Source organism: Papilio machaon, chromosome 9 (genome assembly GCF_912999745.1).
Source record: "Papilio machaon chromosome 9, ilPapMach1.1, whole genome shotgun sequence".
Lineage (NCBI taxonomy): Eukaryota > Metazoa > Arthropoda > Insecta > Lepidoptera > Papilionidae > Papilio > Papilio machaon.
In genome coordinates, this window is record NC_059994.1 from 498,302 (window position 1) to 523,105 (window position 24,804).

Below are 24,804 nucleotides of genomic sequence, written 5' to 3' on the forward strand. Positions count from 1 at the left end.
TAAAGGTGAGTGGGACTGGTATTATTTCGCGGACGCGGCCCATCGCTCGCTGATGAAGGGCCCCCGATGGGCTCGAATCTAGTCGGTGCTGACACTGGACAAATGTACGTGAGTGTTTTAACTGTTTCCTATTTTTGTTAGCACTAAATTATCGTTATAGCTTTTATGAATTTATAAAATGTCGTGTCATTGACTCAAAGAAAACTACAAATACAAATTATTCGTTCTTGAAATTATGAACAATCTCGTTTGAAGTTATTGATAAATCTTTGATTAAAGTTATTTAATAAACTCTCCAAATAGTTTCTAGTCTGAAGATTTCAAATGTTAATGAAACCTTTTATAATTAATTTTAGGAAAATGGTTCAATAAGATTGTGAATTCCACAAGAGATATTGGAATTCAAATAGGGATTATTGGAATAGTTTTTTTGTGTATAATAAGATGGCAAACGATATAGTGAAGCGATGATTAAAAAGCTTTTAACCTGTTCTTTAGGACGATCCTTAAAGGTTACATTTAAAGCAAAATTCTTATAATTCTTATTTTTCTATTTTCAAATGTATAAAACTATGTTTGTTGGTAGTTATGCGCTTTTTAATTTTAATTTAATTTTCAATTTGAATCAAAATAAATAACATAGATTATTTTTGCTGTATCGTAGTTAAACTGATTTATATGTATTAATTTTCATACAGAATAGTCATTAAAATACCACCTATAATGTACTTTTTATCAGCTACACATATTTTCGAGTTGTCTATACATATTAATAAAATTGCAATGAATGTACGTAACATTAAAAAACAAAATTGTATTTTCTACACGTGATGTATTTGCGTAACTATTAAAGAAAAATCATTTTTTAATTTTTATCTAAAAGTCCGTATGTCGATCCGTAAAGCTGCCTTTGTTCCGAGTAATCTCCGGAACGGCAGTATCAATTTTTACGGGATTCGGACAGGAAGGTAGCTAATGCACGCGGCCATATTATGGATTACTTTTTTTTTAAATTCCGCTATGACGAAGTCACAGGCGACCACTAGTATCAAATAAATATCAAGAACTCTGTCGACTATTAGATTTAGAATATAATACATTAGATTTTCTCTCAGCGTAGCGTTTCATCACTCGACGTCCCGGAATGTGAACCGAGACGTGCGATCTATGTTATAAATATTTGCCTGATTTTATCATTTGAAAAAGATTTTTATTCATATCAGACAGACGTATATAGAACTTTTTCTCTGCAAATTCATTTTCAAGACTGATTCTTTATATTTAACATCTAATATATAAAATTCTCGTGTCACAGTTTTTGTTGCCATACTCCTCCGAAACGGTTTGACCGATTCTCATGAAATTTTGTGAGCATATTCAGTAGGTCTGAGAATCGGCCAACATCTATTTTTCATTTTTTTTTAACTGCAACAAAACAACAGTAATAAATAGAAATAAAACTAAAAATACTTATTTAAAATGTGGTGATCTATTTCTAAGGGACGTATATGTAAAAAAAATCTCAGTAAAGTTTTCTTTAAATTTCAATAAAAATATGTTAACATTTTTGTATTTTTAAAGATATTGAAATTTAATTATTCCTTTTTGATGCGTTAAGTTACCTGGTATATTAACGCATCTCCAGTTTCCATAACAGCGAAATTATTTCATTACAGTTAGATTGCACAAAATAGAGTTTTCTTACATAATGTATTTAAGAAGGAACAACATCTTGTTATAGTTCGAAACTACACATCAATAATTATTGTGAACGATCTCCATAAATTTAATATACTTTGGATGGTTAGTAAAATTGTAATCCCAGCAAATATACATAAATATATATGTAATTTGTAATTTCAAATTAATTTGGAACTATACCTATACAATTATCAGTGCGTCTAAGACACATTTGTCCTAATCTGATTTGGCTTTGAAGTGCGCTACATTCAAGTATTTGGGATAAGCTCTACTACTCCGCACAATAATTATATACTACGCTTGAAAACCTACTTATTTAAATTAATTTATTTTGAAGTTTATTCACTAACGTACATTCGGATAATTAAACGAAATGAAGGTTTATTATATTTCCAGTTTGTTATTTTAAGCCAAGGAAAATATCAAAATAATAAAAAAATCAAAGGACCATTCCGTGCAACTAATAAGAAAAATTAAGGAAATAATATGTATGCTATAACTTGTTTCCGACAAGTCTAATACTGTTAAGTTCATTGTACAAATGTAATAAAATATCTCTTCTCTTCCTTATTCTTGAATAATGGTCCATTAATAATAATTATATTTTTTAATTGCATTTAAGCAACAAACCAGAAGTTGACTCACTGAAGTAAGACATGCCATGTTAATTGCTCGTAGAATAATAACGTAGACTTAAAAGTGACTGTGCTACGACAAACTGCGACGTCACTATGATTTATTACAATGTTCGTAGCAGCTCTACGAGCTTCGTAGCAGTCCTACGAAACTTAATATTACAATTCCCTGTAATGCATGACTGAGTATTGTAATATTGTAACTACGAGTTATACAATGATATTTTAACATTTCTGGTGAGTTTTTTTTTATTTGTCACTCGAAATAGTGAATAACAATCGAAGAAAGTGACAAGAAAGTTATTTAAATTAATTTCTATTGTTTTTATTGCATATTTAATTTTCGAGTTACATATATTGTTACAGATCATTTGGATTATATTTTTAAGTTATTGCTTTGTTTTTAATTTTATTTTTTTATTTTTAGTTTATGTTTTATATGTTTTAGTGAGTAGTAACATACTAGAATTTGTATGTAAATAAAAGAGTTTTGCGATGTTTTATATCATCAGCATAGTATATATATATACTATGTGCATATTATATTCGAGTCTAGATTTGCAGGCTGCAGCTAACCGCAGTAATGTCGTGGCTTAATTAAATTAATTCCACTAAGCTCACACAACTTGCGTTTACTTACCAGGATTATGTGTGTCAAGTTAGACCGGCCTTTGTTAGACTTTTAATTAATTTTTAGTGAAAATTAATAGCCTCTATCGCTTAAAGAAAAAGAAGTAAGAAACAAAAATAATATTAATATTTTGGGAAATTCTATATACATTTGATATTAATTTAATATTTTTTCATTATTTTATAAAATTTTAATTTCATGTGATACGATAGTAATAATAAGATACAAGTTTACATGTTACAGGGTACTTTAAATAGATTATTTAAATCAGTTAATCAGTTAATTAAGTGCCATTTTGCCGCCTACATTATGTTATAATATACCGTAAACGTTTGACTGAAAAACTACAGACTAAAAAATGAAATCCCAAACTTGCTTCACCGTTTTAGTAAAATCAACTGGCCGCTTGCTCGTTTGCCACCTTATACTAGAAAAAATTGAAAATATTTATAATTTTTTTAATACGAACTAAACCTTTTAAACTTACTAGAGATATTATTCAACACTAATTACGTTTCGTCTAATGAGAGCGCGTGCTTCAGGACTAATTTTTGTCCTTTTTCTTTCGACCCTTTTCTTTTAAGGAAAATAGATTTGATGGAAAAGCGAATGCATAGGACGGGAAAATCTTTCTGTACCTCCGTCGATTAAAGTTAGGTAAGGAATTTGCAATTGTGGATGTTTTTCTGCAGCGATCGTTTAACTATTTTATGTGTCGGTGTCTCTATATAATATTATGGTTAAAAAAATTAAGAACCGCTAACACTTACATATCCAGTGACGGTATCGACCAGTTTCAAACCTACACCTGACCCTGATTCTGAAGATGGACCCCTGACGGCTCTGAAACTAGTTGGTATCGTCCCCGGATAAAAATACCTGAGTGTTAGCTGTTTATTAATTGGTTTAATTTATCACCGACTTTAATACATGCGTATATTTTGAATGAAGAAAATCAAGTAAACATAACTTTTTAAAGTTAAATTCAACGACGTCAAGCGTCAATTACGTTCGCTTAGACAGAACGCCTCGAGCCATAATTTGACTGCGGTTTTGTTTTGATCAATTTAACTTTATATTTAATGGTTAACTGATAACGTTGTATTCACAAACAGATAATTTACATTAATTTGCGTTTGTCATAGAGTAAATTGTTCAATACCAAAGATTACAACATCAAAAGGTTAGCAACCTTTACAACTTAGAACAATATTTCTTTTTAATTTCAAAGTCGATATTGTTATTTAATCTGCGTGTGTGTGTGTGTGGGTGTGAGTGTGTGTCTTATTGTTGTTTATTATTTATATTTTATTATAACCCAAACTAATGAAATCCATAAACAATACGCAGCAACATAATATGATCAAATTTATCTTTTATTCCTTATACAGAAATCTTTCCCACGACAATTTTTTCGCTACCTTATGAAAAGGAACCAACTTTTATGAATGTAATAGAAATGTTTTCCTACAATAGGGCTCAGAAACGTCGAATAATGAAAGAAGGATATAAAGTCGACGATGCGTACGACGGCTAAATTGATTTTCATATAATCTATGTCGCAAACGTGCTTCTGCTCGGCTTAATCTCTGTCACCTCTCACATGTCACCTTGGTCAAGATAAACATTGTAGAAGAGCAGATCTAAAAGATTTAGATTATATTAAATTATTTGGTTCACTTATACAAGTCATAAGAAAGTGCGGTAAAATAGGTCTGAATGTTCAGATTATGCCGAAGTATTAAAATGAGTAAGTTTATTATTATGCGTAGCCAGTTCGAAGATGATCTAAGTACCATAAATTTTTTGATTAATTTTTACTAAATCACATATTTTCATACAATATTAAACAGACTGTCGATAAAATTTCAAAAGATTATAAATTATATTCGAAGATTTAAACAGAACAAAAAAATTGAACCATTTGCAAGTGTAGTGCCCTGGGAATTGAAAGAGAGTGTTTGCGCTGGTGCTGGAGTGAGATATACTGGAAAATTGCCTCGTTTATTTGTGACGCGGGGAAAGTTCCTCTTGGGCTATCGATACTATTATTGTTTTAATCTGTTATAACTAATACTATTGTAATTAAAATTATAAACTGTTAGGACGTATTTTAACGAAATATTGAAAGATAAGTATCAAAATAATATTAGTAACATTAAAATCTTAATATTTTTTCATAAGTTAACTACGTCACAGTTACATTGTGTTAACGACTATCATGACACTTTATTGACACACTTTGTCGTCTCTGCATTTTTAAATATAATTAAAGAGATGAAAATGAGTATAAATTTTCAGTGCTGTAGAGTTCTGGTGCTATAACAAAGAAATATAAAAATAATATAATAAACTTAATAATTTATTTTGATAAATAATCTACGAATTTTTTAACTTTAATTCAGCTTAAATCAACTAATATAACAGTAGCTATAATTCACGTGTCTAAAGCTAGGTATCAAATAGCAGGACCACAGTGCACCACGTCGGCCATTTGTTACAGCTTTTGTTTTATTTTGAGCACCGTCAGGAAGTTCACTGTATAATTCAGCCAGCGTGCAGCAGTCGCCGCATAAATAACATGTTATATGTAAACGGCGTTGAAACCAAACTGCAAAATGGTACTTTTACGCAAGGAATATTATGCGTTATTTTAAGTAAATTTAAAGTTTTTGATCGATGTAAAATACATTGCTTGAACACTTGTTTTGTTTAAATTGTCAATGTTAAAAATGTCAAGGTAAATCTCAAACCCAAATTAAGTATTATAATTAATTTGAGTTCATTGTAATAACAAAATAAATTGGATACTATTTTTTTATTTTACACTTGAATTTAAAATGTATTATAATAATACAAGCGCTGGTATCAGATAGTAAAACCAATTATAATAAGTGGATGAAGCTGACATAAGAACTCGGCCTTGGAGAGAAGTGTAGCAATGTCGAAGGAAAATTTACAGAATGAGGCGCGACGGATAAGCTGAAGACCTCATTAAGCAAAGCTAAATTAGCTCACTTCAGCTTTCACGCTTTAGAAACTTTATTTGAGGAATATTTTCTAATTTGTTTGCTAAATTTTTTAATAAAAAAGCAAAGAATAAATTATAACAAAACAATGAATCTTACTAATATTATAAATGCGAATGTTTAGATGGATGGATAGATGGATGTTTGTTTGAAGGAATCTCCAGAACGACAGCATGGATCTCAATGAAATTTGGTATAGATGTAGAACACAGTCTGGAAGAACATATAAGCTACTAATTAAGTTTTAACAACTCCATGCGTACGGAGTCGCGGGCGACAGCTAGTAAATTATAACAGTGAATTTTCTTATTAATAATTTAAAGATCAAATTTCTATATATACAGCCTAAAAAATAATTAAGACGAATGTTGGATGCATTTTCGATTAGCCTCTCCCTTGCATTTATAAAATACACAGATGGTAGTCATGTAAATAAGGTTTACACGAAGGGTTATTCATATTTGAGTATAAAATTTACGCGGAGAAGCCTCGAATGGAATCGCAAATGACGTTATAAAGTTAACGAGATTTTATTGCACATATAAAACGAGTTATTCGCGACATAAAATGCCGGCAAATCAGACATTTGAATATTCATGACGTTCAATTCGTTAACCTCTCGTGAAAATGTAAATGTCAGTCCTGTGTGTACTAAATGCGTTAATTATAATTAAAGTGGGTATAAATTTAGATATAACAAGTTAAAGCCGCAAACTCAAATGCCACAATCATATTATTAATTACTAATAAAAATATATAATGTAATAACTCAAATATAGTCCAAAATATTATATTGTAGCGTTTTTCAAACATTGGCAAGCCACTTTGCAAGTTTATCTTATTTAACAGTGGTAGATACTAGCAACAACAACATCTGTTGCACACACAATTTGCTGGTTCGATCGGTGAAATACCACAAACACACAGAAGACATCAGAAGGCATCAAGTCGAAGTACACCTTTCGTCTGATCAGTGTGCATGTCAGAGGCCTAATTATGGTCCTCTACCTCTTCCCACAATTTTCTTGTAAAGACAGGATGGAAAGGGGATGTGGATATGACAGATTCTGGGGACACATAGTAAGTATCCTCTTTTTGTGCGTCCCTATCTCTAACGATTAATTTCTGCAAATGTGGATGTCTATGGGCAGAGTACACTTCGCTATTTCAGCGAATTTGGGTGGCCCCTTGTTAGTTGCCACCTTATACTATATAAAAAATCTATCCTAATCTATGTAGCTAACATAGAAGCAGTATTGGTAGTACGAAAAAACATATGCTGATCAGATTACTGACATATCAAATAGAGTAATCTAATTTTTATTTATTTGATCTTGAATTCGCCGAAATAGCAGGGCGACTGCTGTACATAGTCTCCGCAATTTCAGATGCGTAGCCTATTTCTTACAACTTATAGTAGGAACTCAAAATGTCTGCCTACTCTTCAGAGTGATAGGTTAATATTAAGGTTTATATAAAAAGTACGTACCTACAAATAGCACCGAAAAATTCAAATTGAAAGTTGAAGTATCTCGCTCGTAGCTCTTGACGAATTTTTGGCAGATATTTGAATCAGAACCTCGCTAACTTGACCTGGATAAAGCGAGTTCAACATTCAGAATAACTCATAAATATAATAGTTAAAAGTTTAAACAACTGAAATACATTTTTAATTTTTAATTAATCTGATAAACTTAAGGCTATATATATTTATACAAAACACATAAAGCATATATATATATATATATATATATATATATATATATATATATATATATATATATATATATATATGTAAAAGTATACGCTAATAGTATTTGCGAATTTAATACTTTTACAAGACATATTACCAACTTAATAATAAAGGTTATGTAAAAATACATATATCTGCTTAACTGGATCTAGTAAATTTATTATATAGGAAAATATACCGTAAGTACTTCATATATTTTCTCGTTCCTTTTTCAATCTATTAACCTTTTGTTTATCAAACGAAACGATTTATCTTAAATAATTTAATATCTTTCAGATTGAAGATAAAAAATGCTATTACGAGTTGAGAGAATACAAAAGAGAGAGCCCTTTGATGTCTGACTTATGATAAAGGAGATTTTAAGCTAAAGAAAAATTGTTTTAATTTTACCTGAATGGTTCAGACTAAGATCGAGCATTCATTCATTTTGTATTTTATTATATTGTATATTTTGATTCAGTCCCTGGGATTTAATATAATAACTTTGAACTTGACAATTAATATCGAATGCTGTAAAACTTGTATTAACACTGATTGTTATCACTTAGATAGTCTTTGACAAATTACAACACGTCAGTCGAATTCTACGGTAAGACAATTTTGTGCTTATTTTTTATTAGCAAACGAGCGAAGAAGATACCGTAGTGATCATCGGCGCCCATGGACATCCTTAACACCAGAAGACTGGCAGATGTATTACCGCCCTTTTAGAAAAAGAAACAAAGATAGATTTATTTTTTTAATATAATCGACAGCAGTAATAATAATATTTAACAATAAAAAAAAGAAACCCTACTTTTCAACTAAATTGGTGAAAACCTTTAGACTTACAGTTCAAAGTAGAATAAACATTCAGGCAAAACAACAGTCGGGCGTAACTACCTGCTCTGTCATAATTAGAATAATTAAGTGCAGATAATAACATGTAATACATTATTCACGTCAGCTTCCGTTATCGATTATCAATTAAGTTCTCTAAATATATACATTAGTGGTGTTGAAAAATATATTTTTTTAATACCGAAATTGCAAAGTGACCGCTGCCCATAGACTCCGCAATTTCAGATGTGTTGCTTACTTCTAATCGACGGAGGAGGGAACGCAAAGAAAGAGAATATTTCCCCATCCCATACATTCTCTCCTCCATCAAATCCACTTCCCCTTCCCATCCTTTCCTTATCAGAAAATGGTGAGAAGGGAAAGAGGACTAAAATTAGGTCTCCGGCACCACACTCGTCAGACGAAACGCGGAATTAGTTCCAGTTCACGCCTGTCTTCTGTGTGGTCGTGGTATTTCACCGGGCGAGCCGCCGGTCAATTCGTGCTACAGATGTTGTTATTGCTGGCGTCTACCACTGTTAAAGCGTTAGCGAATAAATAGCTTATAACTATTTTTTTTACAAAATGTTTCTTTTATATGTTTTATCATATTAAAGTATCAAGTTTTCTGGCAATATAAATAGACAGAAAAGAATCCAAAGAAAAACTAAAAATATCGAATTATGTGCCTGATTTTTTTTTAATTTCCACTAATTTGTTTTCTAAATTATAAAAACCTTTTAATAATTTCTTAAATATTCCATTTAGCTAGATCTTCTGAAATGGCCCAACATAATGCAGATGACAATCTCTTTGTCGTAATATAAAACCTCTTTGTTGAATCAAAGATAACTAAATGTCCAACGGATTAAAAGACACGCATTTACCTTGTATCAGATCGTAGTTTATTTTGTATAATGTAAAAGGGAAATTAAACGATTACTTTCAATTTGTACTAAAAGATAATATTCAAAATTTAATTAATAAGAACAAAGTATTGTTTATTATTAGCTTAGTTTACAACATTTGGATAAACTCCTTTAACTGTTGGTTAGTTAACCGACCAGATTTTTCTATTGTATAATTTTTGCAGTGTATTTTGTTATTCACCTTCAAACTAAGCTTCACAAAGAACCTACTTAAAGTAAAAGAAAATCGATATAGGAATTTCTTGAGTTGACATTGTCAATTTACTAACAAGTCAAATGGTTTGAATTAAAACGAATATATTAAAAACCACTGCTTGGAAATTAATTAATTAAACAACCTCTGTTAATAAGCCTTCAAATCAATTATAAACGCAAAGAAGAAAAAGTAAGTTTACCGGTGGTAGAGTTCGTAATACCAATAGCTACTGCTCTAATAACCCTTTTGAACGGTGCAATACCACGACCACACAGAAAAAACGCTTCAAGTGAAATTATTTCTATGCTTGACTGTTGAGTGTGTGATGAAGAACATAAAGGTCTAGACAATGTTTATTAAAATGTTCATAAACAAAAGTTTATACTTTTGCGTGTAGTTTATTTTAAAACGTTACAAGCAAGTAGACAAGTACGTATTTAAGAAACGTTTAAAGTAATTGCGAGAGAGTGCGACCGCTAGACCCCCGGCGTTGCTTTTAATGAGTATTGCTCAGATTTAGCTCCGAGCTTTTAAAAGTGCAATGTTAAGAGAGCTTTCAATTTGTATAAAATGTATTCACTAGTCGCCCAGTTTTGTTCTTAGTTAGAACATTATTATAATGAGAGTTTGACATAATTTTATTAATGAGTTTTAATACATTTTGTATTTCATAATTACAGTACCGCAGAAGTATATGATGAACACTATCTAGGGACAGGAGTCTAAAAATTTTGTTCCATTTATAATGTTTAATTACTCATGTTTATTATTATAATAAATTAATTTTAACAATTTCTCCCAAGTAGGGTTGGCGACAGGCAGGCGGCAAGCTGTAAAAAATAAAGCCAAAACTTTAAGGTTTTTAAAATCTTGTTGAGGTTTGGGTTTTAAACCTTTAAGGCCAGGAAGATGAATACTACGGCCTACACGTTTATTATAACAAGTTATTAATATTATTATGCGTAACCATTTTTTTAACTCTATTTCAGTTATATATAAGAAATGTGTACATTGAAACTGTTTACAAAAAGGAATTATTAAGTCACTGCGATATTAGTTATAAATATATAAGTTTCTTTTTTCATTGTTTTTTTCTTCTTTGATCGTTCGCTGAATCAAGTAGGTCTGTTGACTTTATCCTAAGTATTAATTTTCCCAAAGTAAACACAGTCCGGATGATTATTTGTGTTTATACAAAATGTTTACTGACATCAATAATGCTAGGAATTCATCTCTAAGGATACGTAACAAAGTTGTTCTATAATTGTAGAGCACGACTTCTCTACTTACAAATATTTTCACAACATTTACTTTTAGGTATGACAAGCGATCACACCACTTCATGTGGCATCAATTAACGTGAGTTTTCACTACAAAAACACATGCAAAAACATATTTACATATAGCTCGTAGAAACAACGATATGTTTCAGCAGTTCAAGTCACGGTAGGGCGTAAAAAACTTTGTAATCTCAGACTACCGTCCGAAAACATGCTTGATTGTTTATGGGTAAAACTAAGTATCTCTCTAATTAATATTAATTGAGGCCACTTTTCAATGTCTGCGGCAGTAGTATGTAGCTGGCGCGTCGCCAACGAGCCTCGGGGCTAAGTACTGCAGAATTGCTGTCACTAAATTGCTTTAAAAGGCCGCGTATTCTTCAACACGTAACAATATTGTGACACATGTCGATTTATGCACATATTTTTCATTGAGCAGAATTTATAACGTTCAAAAGAAAAGTAATGACGTGAAGGATTTTAGCGCCATCTGTCGGAATTAATTTATTTTAATTTGGTTTCATCAATCACTAGATGGCGCTAGAATCAGACTAAATCGCGGTATGTTTGTTTAAAACAATACTAGTGTTTTGGGTTGAAGTAAAACGTTTAACTGCTGTTATATCACTATCGCAAACATAGATTTCTTTGATTATGTAAACTCACCATTTAGAAATTTGAAACCCTGGCTAACACTAAGTAACGAAATACAAATTTGACTTTTTATTACTTAATGTTACTCAGCAGGCACATTACGCAGGTTACATTGTTATTTCAAGGTCAAAGATTTTGCAGCCCTCTGAATTGCATATGTCGTCATATTTTTTATTTGGCAGTTTTAATATTGCCTCCATTTAGTTGAGAAAACTTTGAACAGTGGGTTTATTTTTGCGTTAAATTTTCACTTGACCTTTGATATAATATCAATATCATACACGTTTTTTAAAATGTTATTAATTGATGAACAAATTTAAGACAATAATATAGTCGTATATTCTGCAATGGATATTAATGTAGTAAGAAAAACTTCAGTATGTTATTAATTATTGTAATCTAATCTATTTTTTTAAAAAAAACCTTCATTATATTTTTTGATACAAATGATTTACTATAAAACCTGTCTAGCTTGTCTCATCTGCGCGTTCCGGTGAGATCGGCAGCTATCTCATTTGCATCAGGCTCATCCCTAAGCAATTTATGTTGAAACACGCGCTAGATGGAAGAAAAAAAATTCAAATTAACGCCGTACGTTTAGGTATTTTTTCCTTAGTCTATTCCTTACACTATTGTATTTCTTTTATAGTTTCTTAATAGTTTAAGTTTTGTTCTAAAGGTATAAACTGTCTGTAAGTATCTAAGATGCTTTCTGAAATTATGTTTTTATATCAAGATACCAGTGTAAACTCATTGTTAAGTAACTTTGCAGTATGACATGTGGTCAGCGGTCAGTCTGTCGCAGTGACCGTTGATACCTGCCTGGCAACCTGCCAACTGCCAATCTACTTGGCAATACATCAATATATCATCTTCAAGATAACATGAATTATCGATTATTGAAGATGTTCAACATCATACTTTAACATTGTCTAATTGGTTCCACCTTTTATGGTTGCGATCACTTTCACAATAACAGCAGTTAAAATTAATGAAACTGATGTTTTGCTTTAATACTTTTATAGAAAATACATCTTAGTAATATTATAAGTGCGAATGTTTGGATGAATGGATGAATGTTTGTTATATCTGCAGAATGGCTCAACTATAAGATGTATAACATAGTCTGGAAGAACACATAGGCTATTAAGTTTGTTTTCAATTCCGCGCGGACGGAGTAGCGAGTGACAGTTAGTTATAAGATAGTTTTGTATTGTAAGTATGTACATATACGCAATATTGTACCTACACAGGCGCATTATTTAAATACTAAATAAACTTTATTATTTCAATAATGGAAATAAAATTATTTCTAAATATTTACTATTCATTTTCTCAGTACGAACTCTTGTTTATGACTGCTAATATTTAATATTTGGAAACAAATAGAAGCGAGACTTTGATCAAAAGTAGGAACAATTTGTGAAATTAATTCAGACCAGAAGGCTGGAAATAATTTCCTCCAAAGTTGTTCGACTCAAATATCTTAAGAATTACCTTGAATTCAATTTATTGTAAGGGATCTTTAATTCATTTGCGTCAACTTCAGTACTACCAACGAAATTGTTTAGGAAAAATAATAGCGTTTTCAAATCTCTTCTCTTATATCCTCTCGTATAATAGAAATAAAGCTTAAGGAATCAAATTAAGTCATAATTTTAAAATGATATATGTTTTCATTAACAATTTAATCATAACTAGCGAAAGCCCACCGCGCTAAATCACTGCACCATAAAAAAATATTTAATATTTAATATAGAAAACGACTTAATTGTTTCAAAAGTTTTTTGGCATTCTGTACTTATCAAAATTCAAAACGTAAAACGTCGTAAAGATAGTCGTAGCCTCGTAGCCGCGTAGCATTGTAGCACCGTAGAGTCGTAGTTTCGTAGACAAAGCCTAACAGACTCGATATCTTTTTCTAACAAAAACACCACGTGTATAACAACAACATAACAAAGTCCCTCGATTTTCTCGACACTCAACGAATCTGAATATTCAACAGAGGAGTCATTTTGTTGACCTCTCTGTGAAATGTAAATGCTCCACTCCGAATATACAATAAAAAACATACTTCTGCGAATTGAAAAAAGAGATAAAACACTTTACATACCGATTTTTTTTAAGTCTTTGTCGAAGTTATTTATTTATTTATGAATTCAGAAATAATAATAATAATAATAATTCATTTATTTGCCATAAATAGGGTACAGTTATTAAGGTGTTACAGAATCTTTGAGTGCGGCCTATTTGTTAATATAATATTAACATGCAAAAATTTATAATAATATTAGGTACAGAAAAAATAGTAATAACAATAATTATTGCAAATTTCAAAATTATTAGTTGAACTTTTTGTTAACTATGGCTATAAAACATATCCCCGCTTTGAAAAATTTATATAATATAATAGTATTTTTTCAAAGAGAATGAGGTGATGATAAGATGTTCTTGTATATGACAATGGAAAGCCACGGCAAGAAACACGTATAACATGCAATAATATATATGTAATGTTGAAAGTAAATAATGTATACATTTATCCGATACAATATGGTACATAACAATACATGAATTGGGATCAATATCGCAGCACCTGAAGGCTCACGGGCCGTCACGCTCCCGAGCGTGATCCATTTCTGTAATATCGGACCTGACGCAACGACGTGACGCCGACGTGACTTAATCGAATTGTCCGCATCAACCTTTGTATCTTACTGGAAATCATGTCATGCCGCTACAAAACACTGAATTCTTAAATAACATAGCGAGGTCTTTTTAACTCACTTTATGTACAATGCAGTTATCTTAAGAAATCGTGTTTATATACACACATACGCCTCCACAAATGTATACATATGGAAAGAACAGACTGCTTAAAGGAAAAGCTAATTTGCTGAGAATACTCCTACGAAGTAATACTTAACAGTAGTTCTATGGGTACAAAAAGTCCATAGATAGGTTTGTTTTAGTTGGTATGGGATGATAGGATCAGCAAACATCAATGAGCCTAAGATGTCCTATGTCTGACGGTGCCTCAATACATTCTTTTCTCAATAAATTAAAAACATATGAAAAAGACACACACATGAAAAACAAAATAAGTTTGCCGTCACTAAAAGCTAAAGGAACAAAGTATCATTTATCATTCTAAAAGCATATGTTAGATCTATATACGTAATATACGTCCATTGTGTTGGCAACCCTGTGATATTGAATCTTTGAAATTCAATCTTTCATTCATCAGTTGAAGGCTTTATGGCACATGAGGCTTACGGCGCTACATCAAAGACAAACGAACAGGAAATTGAATTAATGATTGAATAGGCCACAAAACGTTATATCGTTCAACATAATTAAGTTCACATTACGATTAAATGGGACTTCGAAATGAGATTTTCAACATAACAGATTCCAAATACATATTACAAAGTAACTTCATTATATTAAATATGATCAGAGTTATTGTTATATTATAATATAACCGACGGATCCTATTATAGGCCTCTTTGGGGGAGCCTATGCCCAGCAGTGGGCGTTACGAGGCTGAATGGATGGATGGATGGATCCTATTATATTTGATGTCTTATGAAAACAACAGTAACAGTGTACAATATGCCCGCGTATATCATCACGCGGACTAGCAGACAGACAGACACAAATTTTAAGAATTATATTTTCATTTGCAGCCACGCAAATACGACATATTCATGAAATGTGTTTTTTTTCTCGATAATACACTCAGACACACCAATTTTATTAACTGTATAGATTAGATAAGATTATTCCTTAGTCGAACTGAGACAGACTTAGTTATCTGCTGTCTGATTTACTAAGCTTAACTAAGCCTATAGGGATTATTCCCGAAAAGAAATAATGTAAGACATTCGCTAGAACATTTCATGATCTTAAGATCACACAGTGATCAATTGTTAGTAATCTTATATATAAAATTTCCATGTCACAATGTTAGTTACCGTACTCCTCCGAAACGGCTTTACCGATTTTAATCAAATTTTATATGCGTATTCAGTAGGTCTGAGAATCGGCTACTATCTATTTTTCATACCCCTGTTAAGTTTTTTTTTTTACTACGCACTGACGGAGTCGCGGGCGACAGCTAGTTTGTATATATAGTATAGTAAAAAGTAGTGATCGTGACGTCACTGAACGTGAACTTCTTTGTAATAAAAATATGAAATATAGCAACTTATGTTACCACAATCATCCCTTCCAAAGACCCGTGTAATTAGGAGCCGAGTTACACATCTCACAACTTGGAGTAGATTTATATCTCAACACATAATATTATTACATACTAGTAGTTTATTGGCAAATATCAGCGTAAAATTCTGTATTACACTACTATAAGTATAGTAAAAAGGTTATTTATGAGTAAAACAATATATAATCTATAATTTAATTACATTAATAAAGTAACGCTATACAGTTTGATAATATAATCAGAGCCACATATTCCTCCCGCAAACGGTCGAAAGCCTTAAATTCCAGCTCGGCGCGGCATGCTAGTTATACCCCACTCGGACATAATTCACTAGACCAAACTGTTTAAAGTAGAATAGGGAATTTGCCTTTCATAATATTTTGGTTACGTTCGTATGTTTTAATTTATTTTTTCAGTTCTTTATTTCAGAAAGAAGTTAACGGATATTGTTACATCTGTTATAAGATCTTTTAAGAGATGTGACTATTTTTTTCGGATGGGTCAAAGCTATTAAAGGTAGATAAAGATGAAATAGTTTGTAAAGAGAAAGACAAAGAAATGACCGAATGAACTAAATAAATATCATGCGTTTTGTATTTTATTATTTAATTAAAAGAGTCGTAGTTTTGCGGTTTCATCCGCAGTTAAATTAAATTGGCCCGGCGCGTGTTGTAAAAAATTGAATGACGCGAGCTCATTCGCTACAACAATACCCTGCACTGCCTGCCAACTCATCTGGAAAAATAAATGGCCGGCGAGAGCAAATGGTTAATGATCAAATGAAAATTAGTTGTGTATTGTATAAGTAATTTTGATAGCTTATTTTAATTATATAATTCAATGAAAAGATCCACTATATTATTTGTTAATGGCGTTCTAATGAATGCGGTCTCGAAGCAACATTGAAAGTTATTTCATAAAAAAAGTATGTGGGAAAAAAGCTGTGAATAAAATCTTGATCAGAAAGTTTTACGGATATAAAGTAGAAAGTTCATTAAAACATTTATAAAATATAAAAATCTAGAAATACATTTTGAATAAAAAACGAATGCATTATATCAGAGGAGAGACGTGCCTCATTACGAATTGTATTGGCGCCTCGCGGAGTCCTACGGCATCCTCTTAATTAAATTTACCACGACTACGAGCCGCAAAAAACAAGCATTGAACACTGCATATATATTTTAATTAATATTTATTCGTATAAAACCTGTTATAACTCTTAAATGATTGAACCAGACACAGGTAAAGAGCTGAAATATAAATAAACGAGACTCAACTTAGGATTTTAGTAACTCTAATACAATAGTGAGATTATAGTAGAGTTTTTTAACATGTACAATTTGTGATAAACTAAATCAATTAGACTTAATTAGGTAGATACAAATAAAATAAACAATAACTTGTCTTTAAAATCAAACCTAGCTGTCAATTTATCATCTGACGAACAAAGCCTTAATAATATTACCATATTACAATATGTTTTATACGGAAAGTTTGATTTCAGAAATCCACAATTAATATTACGTGTCAAAGTCATATAACAATAGATTAGTTGTCAGACCCACATATTGTATGTACGTTGTTACAAAAGAGATTTCGATCTCGGTTGAGAGTAAAGTGGATCTCTCTCAGAGCTCTTAATTAACTGGTGACTATAGAAGATGGTATTTCAGATGAAAATAACAACAGTATTAATAAAGGATTTTAATCCTGACTGAATACATTTTGGAGGCAGTATTTATTTTTAAATCTTCTCTTAATAATTTTTTTTTATAAAATTTTTAGTGTCTACAATTTTTTATTATTAAGTGGTTATTTTGCATGTAACAAAGAAAATAAATTTCAATTTAAATCACTTGTAATTGATTTTTTATATAGTATCAAAACATCTTTATCTTAACCGTTTCTTAAAAAACTTTAAGATAGTTTAACAAAACTTGGTTTTTAAATTATCTTATTATCTAAAAGTTTTAGTGTCCTCCTCAGTCTAAAGAAAAGGTTTTACGACTGAAAATTTTATTTCCTTTATTCTAGTAGATATCCATCTTCTTTAATAGTAATAAAAAGATATTTGCAAAGGTTGTAAAAAATAAATGCGCATCATAAAATGCCGTATCGTAACATTGGAATAACTTTCGTTACCTGACCTTTTTTTTCTATTTACTTATATTCCTTACTAGCTGTCGGCCGCGACTCCACACGGAATTAAAAAAATCTTAATTAGTAGCCTATGTGTTCTTCCAGACTGCGTTCTAGAACTATGCCAAATTACAGCGAAATCCACGGAGCCGTTCTGGAGATACCTTCTAACATCCATCCATCTAAACATTCGCATTATAATATTAGTAAGATATGAATGTTAAAACTCTTACTCGTATATACGTCATATTTATACACTCAGATAGAACAACGATCAAAATTAGTAAACTAATTTATCAGCGCAAAAATTAAACAAAAGATATAAAAACATTTTAATTTAATTCTCATGTGAGTTTTAACAATGTTATATTAATTCTAAATTAACCTTTCCCTATTATTAATAACAAGCATATATCAAATACACTTAAATTGTGAAAAACACGTGGAATTTGTTCCGATGTAAAAAGTTAATCACGAGCATAAATCGAATTAAAAAAAACACATTTAAAAGTAGTTAAATTTTTAATTAAACTCCACTTTAATCTTACAACAATCTCAATGCGTAGCTGAATCAGTAATCAATTATTATAAAGCTACCTTTCCACTTGGTAATCTTATGAATAATGACGCATCTGTTGATGTTCTAAAGCCTTATGTCGTAAGCGAGCTCATGAATTATTGAATGCTCAATGGAACTTAAACTATATTGCGTGACGTCACTTAACTCACCTCAAGTTACTTCAAGCAATATGTTAATAAAGTAGAGAATTTATTTATGAGATATTTTCCAGATCACCGCTAAGTTAAGTTTATAGTAGGAGTGAGCGAATAATTCGTGCTTAGGTATAATGCATTCCAAGCCAATATTAACATTCGTATAAAAACACCAATCGAATAATTCGAAAATTAAAATAATTCGAAAGTTCCCGAAAAATTCGAAAAATAAAAAAAAAATTGTTCGATTTTTTTAATTTTAATACATAATAGTGGTAGAGCAATATCTAAACTTTCAAAGTTAAAGTAACGTAAAGTTCGTAAGAAATATCAGATAAGAAATATTAGGAGCTCAAAAGGCAAATCGTGGTGTGAATACAGTTTCTTACAGACTTTATGTGAGCCAAATTATGGTAGAATATATAAAGACCAAGTTTTATCAGTTTATAATTCATTATGAATGTAACCGAACGCGTACATCTGTTGAGACCATTATGCGGCGTCACGATAAAACTTTCGCCATGTTTCATGGACTGAATATATTTTATATTAAGCCTATTTGTTTTATTGCTTGTTTAAATAGGTCTATTTAATTGAAGTATATAAATAATGAAGTTTCGATAGTACTTTTACATAATATTTTCACTATATGTTACGGTATCCTATATATCTATAATACACATGTATATTATTTTCTATCATTAGAGAAGATAACATAATTTCTAGCAAAAACTTGGCTATCATTAAATAAATCTTTGAAACTTACCAAAAGCTTTAAATATATTAAAATTATAAAAAGTATTCAATAACATTACATAAATACAATTTCATTAAATTATATTTGTTGTTGTGATACCAAAAAAAAAACTTTACTTTTAATTATTAAGTAACAAGTAAAGTCGATAAGAACATTTTCATATCGCATAAAAAAAAATGTATAAACAATATGTACATCAAATACCCGGTCACTGTCGTCTGGAGAAAAAGATCTGATCCAATCGTATACTCATTTCAATGTAATATGATCCATAAAAACTGTTCCAATCAAACGAATGGATATTAGAAAGCATACTTTTTACTAAATCTAATATTTTCGGTACTATAAATACAAATGCTTGGTTAATAATAAATACAAATGTTCTGTTTGTTTTATTCCTACATTTTAATATTAAATGGTTTCTATCGAATATTTATTTAGCAATGTTTTGAATAATTCTGTGGAAATACGTAAGAAATACATAAGATATTTTAAAAGTTACAGTATAAATATTTTATCATAGCTCTTTTTCGTTTAAAGCCATCGTAAAGATTTTTGATCTTTTGTTATGGTACAATACGATAAATAATCGACACATGAATGATAATTCCACAGTATTCATTGTAGTAAAAATAATAGACTTTTCATGATTTAAAATGATGTTTAAGATAATATTTATCTTACCCTTTTCACCCACAAAAGTTTACCTATGTAAAAGTTAAGCCGATGTATTTGTAGGTAGTTTATATGTTTGTAGTAAATAAACCTTGAGTGATATACATAGGATGGAAACTTATAATGTTAAAAATGTAATTAATATATAATCAGTTTTTTCGAGCTGCTGTGTCCAGAGTTCAAGTTGCCATGATGATCGCCAACCGTCGTTAGGAGATAGCACCAAAAGAAGAAGATATAATCAGTAAAAGGAATGTGTGCATACTTTTTTATACTTTCCATGAACAGTTTAATATAAAATGTCGGTTGTCATTAATGCATAAACTTATCCACCAATTTTAAAGTGAGGTGAGAGCGCGTGAGCTCGCATAATATCAACAGATATCTGATAGATAAGCTTCGTGGAAATATGCGTTGAGACGTGCTTAATACAAACACTTTAGGTTACTTTTAAAATAATTTCGGCCGTTATATTAAGCTCATATGTAAGGAGTAGTCTATTCTTTTTCACTACCTATAGGATTATGTAATTTGTTGAATTTTTACAATTTGCCTAGGCAAATAATACGCGTCATTAAATTATATACTTTGTAATTGATTAACTGTATAATTGACACTTGAACTTTAGAAATGAATAACACATTACGTATTACCAACAGCACGTATTACAATTCCCAGCGCAAACTTACGACTGACAATAAATATAATTTAAATCAGTGATGCTATTCCAGTGTTCGGTTAATGTTAATTAAAAAAAATACGAATTATGTTCATTTAAGCAACTACTGACTAATGATGCCCAGTAAAAACCCCGGTAGTATACTCGTAATATAAAGATTTACAAAAAACAAGGTTTTAAAATTGTTATGCGTTTTGTTATAACAATTTACAATTTGTTATAATGAGTATTGTTAACTGTATCAGTTGTATGTATGTGTAAAAATATTCAGGTCTATTAAAAATAAACAAATTATTTGTTTATTACCAGATTAGATTAGATTACTCATACCCGATTCAGATTTCAATCTTTTATGTTTTATTTCATCTAAGAAATAAATGAAATAAAATAAATTAGGTTTTACGCAAGGCTAGTTGCAAGATAAAACTCTATTATTGGTCTCATCCAGGCATATGATTTGTTTTAGATTGTCGATTTGAAGTACATTATCTATCTTTTTCAAAAAGAAAATTCGTTTTAGCAATTTTATCTGTATTTTATTACTATTTTTCTCTGCCTTAATATCCAAAATATGATTATCTAAAAGCTTCAAAAAATGCTTATTCATAACTCCCTGCCGCACTAGGCTTGCTAAGATAGTTAATAAATAAATCTATAGTAAGGTTTGTATGTCGACTATTACTTTATATGAATCACATAAAGTTACTTATAAATTGAGTTGCAAAGAAAACATTAAAAAATTGAGTTGATTTACAACATAAAAAAACATCCAAAACAAAAAGCCATTTGGGTAGAAAATTCAAAGAGTAAGTAGTTTCAAAAACCGGACATAGATAAAAACTACTTGTATACGGCCTCGAGAGCAACGGATAGGTCGGTTTGGTATAAATCTTTATTGTGGATTCAATAATATAAATATAAACAACTGCTTTATTGTGACACTCATATACACAATTATGTGAAAGCCTTGGTTCCTGAACTAGGGCAAAGCCCTGTGTTTCAGGAGCCAATCCCTTCCCCCTATCATTAAATTAATTTTACATTTAGTGACAAAAGAAAAGAAAACAATCATTTATAATTTTTAAAAAAACAATAAATAATAAATCACTACACGACTGTCATCAACTAATAAAGAACCTTTGATGACATGCGTATACTTACACACACACTATCTAATCGTAACCATTATCAGATATAAAACGCCATTAACACAACCCTAAACGTACGGTTATAACCAAGACACAATGTATACACAAAATTAACATCAACCGTTAATTCATTGTTCACGATAGCAATTTCAGATTTAGAAACAATGCACACACCTTTTTTGTTTTATTCATCTACATATTTAGCAATATATAAGTTAAAACAACATCAAATCTATATATATATAAAAGAAAGTCGTGTTAGTTACACTATTTATAACTCAAGAACGGCTGAATCGATTGGACTGAAAATTGGTGGGCAGGTAGCTTAGAAAAAGGTAAAAGGTAAAAATTATCCTATGTCCCTTTCCTGGAATTTTTACCCCGTTTTCTATTTTTTATTCCGCGCGGACGGAGTCGCGGGTAAAAGCTAGTTAATTATAAAAGTAACGTAAAACGGTTTTTAAATCGACATTAAATTTACCTGTTTTAACAGCATTATTGTTGTTAGTACCGGACGACTGACTGAAGAAGGATGCGCCGGTCAAACCAGCTCGACGCAGGATCCACCACATTGTTAATTAAAGTTCACTTAATTCACGAATAAAGCTATTTAAAACTGCTTAAAACTTCTTCAATGAAAACTCACTAAATATACAATAAAGTTTATTATTTCAGTCACTTAATGATCAAACACTTTATAAACTTAATCGTAACTTAACAACATTCTTTTGAAACACTTTAATTATAATATTGATAAATATTACAATTAAACAGAACTATTTATTACTATCCTAAAATAATATACAATGTAACTGAAAACTTTATTGATTTCTAATACTGTTGTTTGTTTAATTAAAAAATACTTTAGAAACTTTGTACGATATGCTGAAAGCTTCTGAAAGCTGAAAGCTCTCTCGACTGTTTGTTTCAGCGCCTGAAGCGAGACTGGTCACCGCCGAAGCCTACACATGCGCACATCACTTCATTTAGCAGGTAAATTTATGAAAATGTAAATTTGACCGCTACTCTATTACGTTATCTTGTGACATTCAAAAAGCGATAACGATCAGAATAATAATAACGTTACTTATCTCTATAATAATTCACTTAATAATAATCGATAAAAAATATATTATTTTAATTTAATATCTCTCGTTTATTATATATTAGCTGTCGCCCGCGATTCCGTCCGCGTGGGATTAAAAAAAGTGTTCCTATGTGTTCTTCTAGACTGTGTTCTAAATCTGTGCCAAATTTCATCAAGATTCGTTCAGCCGTTCCACAGATCCATCCATCCATCTAAACATTCGCATTTATAATATTAGTAAGAGTAAGATTTATAATGCAATATTTTAATTAGAAATTTAATTTTGCCAATTTTTTTATTAGGAGGCAAACGAGAAAGCAGCCACCTGATTCGCTGAAATAGCGAAGCGACCACTGCCAATAGACCCTCGAATACAGATGCGTTGCCTACCTTTAATTGACAGAAAAAAGGACGAGCATACATTTCAACCAATTCTCTAATACTAATCATAATATGAATAAAACAATTGGTTTTCTATTTGTAAAATAAAATAACAACAACTACAAATGTGCACATGTTAAGACTTCGGATTTATTTATCATCACACTTCAAAGATATTCCTTGAACATTTTCTCCCTTTGCCAACGTATTAAGATCAAACGTTCCGATGACGTGAAAACATAGCATTTTAAGAGTACCTGAAACTTTTGAATTCAAGAAAACCATGTAATCCTAACCGATATAATAAAGTATAATTTATTATAGGCCTACATTGTATCATAAATAGCCCACATAAAGGTAGCGTTTATTTTTATGGAGAAATGTAGCGACCAAAATGTTATGTAAAAATATATTTTTATAGCAAACAACATAGTAAAGATTTTATGAAGGAAGTTATCGTAAATAACCTGGTATTATAACTATGATGGGCATATTAATCTCTTCATTTAATATTTATGCTACTAATAGTGGGTTTCTGAGATTTTTTGTTTACAAAATAATGACAGGGATGACGATATGTTTGATACAGATATTTTGATCTTAGAAACCAACGGTAAGGAGGAGATGCTCTTAATATAGCTTGTACCATGGAATAATTTAATATAACTAATTCAAAGAGTTGAAAATTTCTCAAGCAAAATCACTAAGTAAATGATATGCATTTAAAAATATGAATTTATGTAATATGAGTTCATTACATTTGACCAATCATAAACCTCGCAAATTTCCTTTCAGTACATTACGCCGAGAAAATGCTTCGAATTCGAAAACTGAAATAATTCGGGAAATACTAACATAGCTATACTCGTAACATAACGTACCGACAAAGGAAAAAACACTTTCTTTATATCATTACAGAAATGTTGTTTTCGGACGCTGTAGAAAAAAAAACTCGTTATAAACAAGTCCTAAGATACCTGTGTTATTGTGACCGCATAGCATTAAGCATTAGTACTTCATTTTAATATTACTCGCTTTAAGATATATTAAAGTAAAATAAACTTGTGCTTCAGTTTAACTATACTTTATATTTCATTAAATTCTCATTAAGGTTATCGAGGCTTTCGAGAAAACTCGAACATAATTTTACCTAGCGAGACTTACAATATTACTGACCTGAATCTAACATTTAGAAAGGGTTTTCTTCATATAAAACATTACAAAAACACTTTTTCTTTAAAAGCTTAATCATTAGAATGTCCCTCAATAAAGGAACACCGAAAAAGTATGTATGGAGTGATATAGAATATGCTAAAGAACGGAATGTATTCAGATATAACGGTTGATGTAGATGTGTTGAAGAGTAGTA

The 24,804-nt window shown here is 30.5% G+C and overlaps 1 protein-coding gene across 1 annotated transcript in view; it reads right to left on the reverse strand.

Moving 5' to 3' along the window:
- Positions 1–22,621, reverse strand: part of LOC106711734 — a 52,528-nt gene extending 29,907 nt beyond the window's left edge. Inside the window, exon 1 of the mRNA XM_014504133.2 lies at positions 22,449–22,621. Within this exon, the coding sequence (XP_014359619.1) occupies positions 22,449–22,539 (91 nt within the window). The 5' untranslated portion in view covers positions 22,540–22,621. The remainder of the gene's footprint in view (positions 1–22,448) is intronic.
- Positions 22,622–24,804: the final 2,183 nt, after the last annotated feature.